The 10,842-nt window shown below is 39.8% G+C and overlaps 1 protein-coding gene across 1 annotated transcript in view; it reads left to right on the forward strand.

The window, feature by feature from the left end:
* Window positions 1–4,701, forward strand: part of KLHDC3 (kelch domain containing 3) — an 82,062-nt gene extending 77,361 nt beyond the window's left edge. Inside the window, 4 exon segments of the mRNA XM_042449113.1 lie at window positions 2,027–2,100; window positions 2,722–2,727; window positions 3,387–3,459; window positions 3,778–4,701. Coding sequence (XP_042305047.1) covers window positions 2,027–2,100; window positions 2,722–2,727; window positions 3,387–3,459; window positions 3,778–3,844 — 220 coding nt within the window. The 3' untranslated portion in view covers window positions 3,845–4,701.
* Window positions 4,702–10,842: the final 6,141 nt, after the last annotated feature.

Genomic DNA, 10,842 nt, shown 5'->3' on the forward strand with positions numbered 1-10,842 from the left:
ATTGCCTTGCCCTTGTCTATTCTGGGGATCACATTGTGTCCACTTGGAAATCCACCATGCCAATATTATTTTGTTCCATAATTGTTCATGGTATTTTACAAGACAACTTTAGCCTTTTTGACTAGAATGCTGAATAATAATAAGAGAAGAAGTCAAATCTGTCAGACTTTCAGTAGTGCTAATTTAAATTATAAGAGAGTAACAAGGCTAGGGTAAAGGAGGAGTCAGTTAAGAGTTTGTGTGTAGTGGGCAGGAACAAAGGCTATCAGCGGCTACTTCCAATCAAAACTGACCCATTGTTCAATGAGGTTTATGTACTAGTTAACTTTCTATTCAGCCGTTGACTCAATGATTGGAACTAACATTTGGTTTTAGGAAAAATAGCTGCTAGTTATGATGGTTATGTTTGTTGTTGTCTGCTTCACATTGTTTCCGACTTATGGAGACTCTAAGTAGACTCTATCATGATGTTTTCTTGACAAGATTTGTTCAGAGGAGGTTTGCCATTGCCTTTCCCTGAGGCTGAGAGATTGTGAATTGCCCAAGGTCACTCAGTGGGCTTCATGACCGAGGTGGGAATCGAATCCTGTTCTCCAGAGATGGCTATGTATTACCATCATATTCTCTAAGCTGTTTTGAAAGACAGAATATATAATGATGATCATAATTAATATCACCATAACCAGAAGCAACATGATTCTGGAAAGTGGTTGCTAGAGAACACAAGGAGGAAAGAAGTATTGTGCTAATGCCTTACTTGAGAGATTTTTAGAGGCATCTTACTGGCTATTGTACAAACGATAAATAGAATAAATACACTCTAACGCAGTTTCTAACATTTTGATGAATATTGAACTGAAAATTGGAACGACTTGAAGACATTTTTGCTCTGTAAGTGTTCAGGGACAGCAAGACTGGTCCCTGAAGCACAATACACGTGATGTGGAGCGAGGAGGTAATCCCAAGGCTTAATGGAATTGCTAGTAGCATTAGCTGACATTGAGGCCAGATCCTTTGATTCCTGCAGTGACATGGGTTTGGATTAAATGATCCTTGCAGTCCCTTCCAGCTTAATGATCTATAAACCAAATAGTAACTGAGAACAGAGACCATGTGTGGGAAGTGGGTGGCAAGAACAGGGATTAAAGGGAGTGATCAGAAGATATCACTGCTTTAGCTACTCATGAACATGTATTTAGGTATTTTTTGAAATATGTTCACCTTACATCAGTATAAATGCCTAGCTCACGTTTATATCCCATGTACTTTCCTTCAACCCTCCTTTTCATCTTTTCCCTTCTCTTTTTTCTTCTTCTTTATTTGTAGTCATACTTTTAAAAATCCAATCTTTTATTAAAGAAAGAAAAAAAGGGAGCTCGTCGTTTTTGAATATTTTTTATTGGTGCATTAACAAAACATTTATTTGACAATTACAATAATAGTGAACATACAAAAAGGAAACAAAAGAAAAAAGAAAAAATCAAATAAATAAACACAAATAGAAACAAAGCCTCAAAAACCCCTACAACACTACAACCCCACCCACCCACCACCTATACTAAACATATAGTTTATATAAACAGGAAATTGAGTTTCCAAGTCATACAGATTGCAATTGAATATATCTATCATCACTCCTCTAAATATCACATCCTATCCATTCTACAAAGGAAACAATAAACACACCACCCAAAAGGTAAGTAAATAATGCTTACATATTGAATCCTAATATCCCCTCAGATTTTTCATATACTGTAGTCCATAAAAGGTTTCCAGATATTCAAGAATGCATTTATATCATTGCCTTTAACAAAACTGGTCAGTTTTGCAAGTTCCACCATTATCTTATCCAGCCATTCTGAGATATTCAGGTTTTCTTCTTAAGGGAGCCCATTGGTATTAACAGCTGCAATTGTTAGGTTACATTGAATCTAGGGAAGCCCTATAGAACACTCCAAAACGTGCTAGGAATCAACCATAATTTGGTGGAGATTGCAATTTATGGGGTTCTCTTTGATTTTCACAGCCCATCCCCAGAAGAAGGTATGGGAGATGAATTTGACCTGATGGATCACTCAGACTTGTACATCTTAGACTTCAGTACGTGAGCACTTCTTCAGTTATTTCATTTTGCTTTCCTGCTGGTGGGGGTTGGTGATATTTTTAAAATAAAATAGCTGTGTTCAGAGCAAGCAGTATTGCATGTCTTTGGGATCAAGCATCAGGGGCTGCTACTGCTATCATGGTTCCTTCCTGATTCTCCCTTAACCTTTCCACCTTGTCTTGTGTTCCACCCAGCATGCCTTTTGGTTATTTTATTTTTATTTTTTCACCTTTTTTCACATCATTCCAGGGCTCTGCTACTGCAAGTTACTGCAAGTATTTTTAAACAAAGAAAAGATTTTTAAAAATCAGGGAATTAGGGTGGAGGGGAGACAAGAGGGGACACTGACACCATGTCATTGCTAATCATGCAACTGCCCCAGCCAGCAGTGACATTTCATACTGGGGATCTGTGTGATCATTGATGGGTTTTTCCCATCAAATAAAAGAGATTCAGGTGCTACCTGTCAGGGACAGAGCAGCTATGTGTTGGAGGCAGTATTATTTGATTTGTTGTTAGCTGCCCTCAAGTCAACCTTGACTCATGGTGACCCTGTGTATGAGACATCTTTAAGCCCCCCTATCCTCCACTGCTCTACTAACATTTTGTAGATTCAGGCCCATGTCCTCCCTAATTGAGCCTTCCCATCTAGCATGTGGTCTTCCTCTCTTTCTACTGCCATCCACCTTGCCTAGCATTATTGTCTCTTCTGGTGATTCATGGCTTCTCATGAAAGGACCAACATATGACAGCCTCAATTTAGTCATTTTGGCTTCCAAGGAGAGTTCAGACTTGATCTTTTCTAGAATCCATTCGTTTGACTTTTTGGCCATCCACAGTAGCTGCATCTGCAATGCAGAAACAATCCAGTTTGACACCGCTTTAACTGCCATGCCAAAGCTCTGGTGCAACAACAAACTACAAGTGCCAAAATTCCATAGCATTTAGCCATGACAGTTAAAGTGGTGTCAGACCGGATTATTTCTGCAGTGCGGCTGCAGCCAGTATCCTCAGCACTCTTCTCCAGCACCACATCTTAAATGAGTTGATTTTCTTTTTATCCTCTTTCTTAAGACATTTTTTTCCTGGTGTGATTGTGGTTTAAAAGCCTCTTGTAGTAATCTCCCTATTGAGGTATCTATAGCATCATTGTCTCCTTGTCCCAGTGTAGAAACTATCTATTGCTGTTAGTTTGGCTTGCCTATACAGTATTGCTTTTCATGGACTTCTTTTCAGAACACCATTATTATCATGCTATGTTTTCTCTTTCTTAAGGTCCCAGCTTAAAAAACACTGTGTAAACTGTCAGTGATCCAGTACAACCTGGACCAGTCCTGCCTTCCTCATGATATCAGGTAAGCTATTTGACAACATGGAAGGATGCTCACTGTTTAGACTACATAAGAAATTCCTTATGCCACGTCAGGCTAATTTTCTATTTAGCCCAATATACCATCTGTTTGTGGCTAGCAGCAGGTCTTCATTATTTTGAGTAGAAATCTTCCATCACTTGCTACCTGATTTTTTTTAAAGATATAGATGGCAGGGATTGAATGTGAAAGCTTTGAGACTTTTTGCAACTGAGTACCTATTTTGAGGTATCACCAAACAATGTTTAGCAGCTGGAAAATCATGGCTATCTTGGATTTAAGTCTTATTCGTTGTCTTTGCAGATGGGAGCTTGCAGCAATGACAACAAACAGCAACATCAGCCGGCCAATCTTCTCCTCCCATGGATAACCTGGTCTCCTTCTCCCTCTCCCTTGCACCAAACCCTTGCCTTGCAGACATTTCCTGTCTCCCTCGCTGTGCATGAATGTTTAGCCTATTGGGGAAAGGGACACTGCTTCACCACAAAGGATTTCTTTGCTGCCCAGCACTAGGAGGGCTGCCCATCCTGTTGCCACACCTGCCCAGCTGTAACTTTGTCAAGACCTTGGCCTGAAGGCGGTATGCACTCAGAACTGGATGGCACACATTACAGAGAAGGAAAGCAAGTGCTTTTGCTGTCACTGCTGGAAGCTACAGTTTATACCAATCTTTTGGTGTAGTACAACTTGAATTAATAGGAACAGAAGAAAAGAAACAAAAATCTCAGGACTTTCTGGTGTACAACCACCATAAGCTTCACATCATGCAGGCAAACAAAGCAAGAACTTTTTGAAGCTCTACTTCTGTATGTCGCCAGCCATTTTGAGTGCCTAGCCCTCAGCATTCACCTAAGGGCTGAACTGGGTGCCCTGTGTTAAGCCATGTTCTCTGCTCTGGGCACAGAAACGCATGCCTGGTCTTTCACATTTTAGAACTTGGCTGGGTTTGCCCTCCCCAGTAGGCATCTAGAGGAACTTCATATATGATGCTCAAGCACTTGCTGCCTTTACAGTCATTCATACTTCTCTGAGATTAGAGTCTTGGCTGGAATTGGAGGTAAATGATGACTGAATAGCAAGGAGTGGCCATCCCATATCTTGAAAGACGGACTATCTGTTGGTGCAGGAGGTGTGAAGATCTGAAATGCTGCAGCCCAGTTTGGTTTGAAATGTACAAGCAGCAGCTCTGAATTTATAAATACTGGAGAGGAAAGCCAAACTGATAAACTTGACTTTTGTGTCAGTGCTTTGTGTGAATGAAGAGTGAGTGGGGGACCTGTGCAAGGGGTGAGGTTCTGGAGACCACAAACTGAGGCTGAAATTGGAGAACTGGAGTAGCTTAGTGGTTTAGGGCATGAACAGGAATATCCCCAGTTTAAATCAGGCCTTGGCTCTGGATTCACTAGGTGGCCTTAGTCAAACCATGCATTGTCAGCTTCAACCTCTCCCCCATTCGAACTAGATGAACTATAAGAATAATACTTTCCTGCTTCATGGAGGCTTTGTAAGGATTTCAAGATGAAAGAAGTGAAGTCCTTGAAATACTCAAAAGTGCTACATAAATGTTACATATTTACTATTAAGCTAGGTTTCATCATCCTTCTTACTAAACAAGGTTTTTAGCCAGCCAAGACAACCCAGGTGCCTTCACTCTACGTATCTGTGTTGAGCATTCCATCAAACTCTTTAATTCAGTATTAAATTATACAATTTGGGGTGAGGAGATGAGAATCTGATATTTTTGGCTTTCAGTATCATCCATTCCTTCTTTAGAAATCTAGATTTTAATAGAAACCCATGGATTACTGCCACCCTCCAGTTCCAGAGGTAGGGGAAATGCATGATCCTTCTTTCACTCTAAGGTTTCTTAACACCACAGAATCAACCCAGCATTGTGTTCTCTGGTTTTGTGTATGATGAAAAATCCATTGGCCTTCAACAAATCTTTAGAAAACAAATCCAGTATAACTGGTAATGCAATAAAGTATGGGTATGAATGGATTCTGTGTGTTGGGGGGGGAGGGAAACAAATGAATACTGTAGGAACAGTAAGTAAGATTAATACACTGAGAACAAAACTATAACAAAGGAGTTCCAGTTCAAACGTATGTTGCTCAGTTCGTTCAGAATGGCAAAATCACAAGGCTCGTTCCTTGATTATTTGATGTATGAATATTCCCTCAAGGGTTGGATATCATGGTCATTTTTGTCTTGCCTTCACATGATATCAGTCACTATATATATCACTTATTGAGCCACCACTGATCAAGAGTGCAAACTGTTCCTTGGGCTAAATTCTATCACACATAAGATATGAAAATGTTGTCCCAAACCTCTTCTTCCTTATTTTTATCTCACATGTGATAATAAAGAGCTGTCCCAATCCCCTTCCTTCCTTCCTTTCCCTTCTGCCCCACTCTGGTTTTGTCTTGTTATCTGGATTTTATTCCTGCATAGATTTTGGTGAAATGACTATAGCTTCCTTCCTAGTATTTGGAAGTGTTTTCTTCCCCCTTTATGGATTAATCCTTGGATGCCTATGTAAATTAACAGTTAATTTAGTTCTAGGAAGAATAATCTTGGGCATGTGGATGCTGTGATATTGGTGCACAAGGCAGTTCTGACATGCTTAGTTGTACCTTCTGAGTAAATACAGTTAGAACTGGTTACTTCAAGACACATCTGCTCATCCCAACATCATATCCTTGAATAAGAGTAATGCAAATTAGTGACTTCCAAGAGTTCAGTTTGTGCTATACAGATGTCTCACCTGTGAATGTTTTCTCATAGGAACTGTTGTAAGCGGTTGGTAGTCATGATGTACCTTGCTTTTAAACCAATTGCCAACTACAAAACCCGAAATTGAACTTTGCCTTATTGTTAACTCCTCAGTGGTCATCTTTTGGGGTTGAAAATGGAAGCTAGAGGAAAAGCAAAGGAACATGGATTTTTGTCAAAACACTTTCATTAACAACTAAGTGATTTTAGACATCCCTTCTGTGCCAATATGCATGTGGGTATGGTTCAAACAATAATTCCTCAAATTTGAAACTATAGGACCTCCATTGTAATCCCCAGCTTCAGGTTAATGTATTGCTACTTCCTAAAGTTATGCCTGTGAACAAGCAGCCTCCTTTCCTCCCAAAAGAAGACAGCCTTTCTACCAGAATGGCTCTCTTTCAAAAGATTTTAATAGCTTGTCCACAGGTCTTGTTAACACTTTCTTACAGCTGTATAATCACTATAAACTTTTTGCTATTACTTCTTCTCTACAGAGACATTGGAGGTTGTACTTTGGGGAGGAGTGGACCAGGTGAACCTACCAGAGAATGGAAGTATTTTGGAATTGGGTGCAAAACATACTGCAGAAATAGTCCAGCTTGAGACAGCTTTAACTGGCCTGGCTCAGTGCTAGGGAATCCTGGTAATTGTAGTTTATGGTGGCACCAGAGCACTCTGACAAAGAAGGCTAAATGCCTCACAAAACTACAATTCCCAGAATTCCCAAGCATTGAGTCAGAGCAGTTATATTGGTCTCAAACTGGATTATTTTTGCAGTGTGTTTTGGACTTCACCTGTTTGTTATGCTGGCTGAAGTACTGTGAGATTTTGGTGAAACAAAGAACAGTTTTAAGTTGGATGTAGCTCAGTGCTAGAGTGCCTAATTTGCAGGCAGAAAAGTCTCATGTTCACTCCCTCATACTTTCCAAGCTTGGGGAAGATAAGATTGGGACACAATATGATAGCTTTATTTCAAAATCTGAAGGTATGTCATGTAAAAGATGGCACAAGCTTGTTTTCTGCTGCTTTAAAAACTAGAACATGAACCAATGGGTTCCAATTACAAAAAGAGACTCCACCTAACCAATAAGAAGAACCTCTTGGACTGTAAGCACTATTCAACAGTGGAAAGCCTGCTTCAGAGGTTTGTCAACTCACTTTTGAAGATCTGTAAACAGAGGTTGCATGACCACCTTTTGGAAGTACTTTAATTGTTTATTCCTGCATGGCACATGGGGTTGGTCTATTTGGCCCTTGAGATCACTTCCAACTATAGTTCTGTTGAATAGTATAACTTCAGCCTTTGTACCAAGATGCTGGGGAGGGGAAGGTGGGAATGGCTCTCCCATAGTATGGATTTCCCCTGAAGATTGTCTTTAGTCTTTAAGAACACATCATCAATATTTGTGGGAGGAAATGATCATCCGCTTGACCAAGCCAAATCCTTGTCCAAGGCAATGTATAATCAAATACAATTGATTAACAATCAAAGGGGTCATTCAAACGGTATTTTTAGTGTGGCGATGTGAATCATCTTGCTCACGCATTCCAGCAAGATAAAGGTATCATTGGACATTATTGGTGTTAACAGGTTTGTTATTGACACTGGAACCACATTGACACATATCTGCAAGTTCGGTTGCTCACATGTGCAAGCATTTGAATAAAGAAGGTGTCGATGATGTGAATAGCATATGCTGTGTCTCATTCACAGACTTTTTAAGGAAGATCCAGGAAACTTCTTTTCCCCCTTCTTCCAAGGCTTTTCCAAGTTCATAAAGCATGCAGAGATCTCACCAATCTCTCAACCTCTTGGGTTGAGAATATGATAGGAAGACTTAGAATCTGATTAAAAATGTTCAGACTGCCCCATTCCAACAATAAAATATTAAACTGGAAACAAATATAGTGACCACTTGTAAATTGACTGCAGACTTCCCATCAGATTCTACGTATCAGATTCTACATCTTCCTATCAGATTTTTAATGGATTCTCCTTTACCACTATGCTTTTTAAAAATACAATTTCCCTAAAAAATTAAAAGGTCTTCAGCACAACTTGCTCTCTAAATCTTGTCTGTCGTTTCATTTCCCCAAATTTGCACAGAAGTATATCTTTCCCAGGTAGATAACTCAGTCAAGGTTAAGGAGAGGTTCTGATAAGGATTTTCTGATAAGGATGTTGTAAAATGATGACCCTCTGCATCCCAGATGAATGAGACCATATAACACATAATCTTGACAAGGGGAAAAGAAAGAAAACTTGTTTTACTGATGTGGTTTTGTGTGCGCATCTTGTATGTAGGCCACATAACTATGAGTGTGTCTATACTGTACTATCACTAACTAAGGGATGTTATCTACAGAGCCTGTTGCTACAGTTAACACAACAGCTGAGAATATTTTTTTATAAAGTGTTTAAAATGGTTTGAGTATTGGACTACGACTCTGGAGACAAGGGTTTGAATTCCAGCTCGACCATGTAAACCCACTGGGTGACCTTGGGCAAGTCACACTCTCTCAGCCTCAGGAGAAGGCAAAACCTGCTCTGAAGAAATCTTGCCAAGTAAAACCCCATGAGAGTGTCGCCTGAAGTCAGAAGCAACATGAAGGCGCGCACACACAAAAGATTGTATGGAGGTTGGAAAAGATAAAACTTTCAACGACTTGCAAAATCCAATATGGCAGTGGCCAAGCTTGTTGGTGAATTGTAGGAATTGGAATCCCCAAAAGTAACTTTTATAACTGACTTGAATCTAAAGACTGTTCTTTAACTCAGCGGAGGACAGGCTATTTGTAGACAGCTTCAGCAATGCAAAATAGTGTATGAACCTGGGCAGCTATCCTTGCTATGAAAATCAAGGCAATACAAGCAAGCCCTTATTTTTAATCACAAAGGGGATTCTGTACTGAGCTTCTTTTAATGTTTATTGAACTCTTTTTCGAGAAAAATAATAATCTGTTTCCTTTTACCATGCGATCAGAAAAAAGATCCCCCCCCAGCCCACCTCAGTGCCTTTTGCAGAAGTGAGACAGATTTTTGCCAATTAGCATCTCCAGAAAAAATGTGACAAATCCAACATTTCCACTTATCTTGGTGGACATTTGGCCTTCATCTGTAATGGGAGCTGTTCTAGGTAACTCCCATTATGTTTTGAGCAATTGCCTCTTTTGTTTCCTCTGGGCTGCTGGGCTGTTAGTTCTGCTATCTGAGCACCGTTCCAGTTTTTCTTAGCCATCTATTCCAGAGGGACAGCCCATTTGTCAAATAAAACATTTTCCCCTCTAATTAAATAGATGCATTTACCTTTTCCCCCTCTTCCAAATTAACCTTTACAATCTTGTTGATTAAGTTTATCCCACTCGCTTTTCATTTTCTTAGCCTTTCCTTATAAGGGTTTGTTTACAGCAGAAAAATGGAGCTTGTGCTGAAAAGTAATCAGCGGAAAGCATCTAATATACACGTACCATAGCCATCAGTACCTCCTGTCCAAGGCTGGGAACAAAAGTAGGACAAATAAATTACATATCCATTTTGTATAACTTATCTGTGCCCAGATGCGACTTTTGATACTGAGAAACAGGTCTTTCTTTTTTTCTTTTTCTCTCCTCCCTAAAAGAACATTGTACTAAGTATTTAATGTATCATGTTTTTATATTTCCTTTGGCCAAGGCCTTATTCCAAGGTTTCTAATTTAGAACTGTTTAATTTACAAAACTATTATTGATGAGATTAAAAACAAAATACAATTCCTACCAAGAAATAACACCAATGAAACAAATCTGAAGTGGCAGCAGAATCAATGTTGCCAACCAAAGGGGCTTACTTTCAAAGAGTTTTATGGCTTTAGAAATCCAGCATGGCATGGTAAGTAGAAAAGATATGAGCAGTTGATAAGGTTGCTTTAAGATTAGCATCTGTTCCTTTCAATCTATGTGGGGCAAAAGGTAGTAAGTGCCATTTTCTTTACCGAGTGCCTTCAAGTCAACTTTGATTTATGGAAACTCTCTCATGCGATTTTCTTGGAAAGATTTATTCAGAGGCTCGCCATTGTTGTCTTCTTAGCCAGAGAGAGTGTGACTTGGCCAAGGTCACCTAGGAGGTTTCCATGGCCATACGGCAATTATGAACCCTGGTCTCCTGGTTTCATAAGCAAACCATTCCACCATGGTGACTTATTACCATTTTATACACTGGGGCCATCACATTGGTGGGCTAGCAATCCAGTTTTGACCATCTGTAGATCACCATCTTTACATAATCCAATGGTAGCATGCATGGGGACACTAACACAGGCATGCACACATGACTGCCCATCAGAAAATATGGGGCTTGAGCATCTGCATTTTCCCATCCGCAGCGGACAGGGCTGGAACCAAACCCCCATGGGTTCAGGAAGGATACACTGTACTAAACTGATCTTTCTTTTCTGACATTATTTAAGAGCAGCTCCAAACAGAGTGCATCAATAAGTCTTATGTAGAATTTGCCATTTCAACGCATACAAAAGTAGGGCTGAAAAGGCCTTTTGTTCAATTCCCTAACAAGCATCAGATTGTGCAGACCAGTGCTGGAGTAGAACTAGG

The sequence above is a fragment of the Sceloporus undulatus genome, chromosome 1 (assembly GCF_019175285.1).
Source record: "Sceloporus undulatus isolate JIND9_A2432 ecotype Alabama chromosome 1, SceUnd_v1.1, whole genome shotgun sequence".
NCBI classification, from domain to species: Eukaryota; Metazoa; Chordata; class Lepidosauria; order Squamata; family Phrynosomatidae; genus Sceloporus; species Sceloporus undulatus.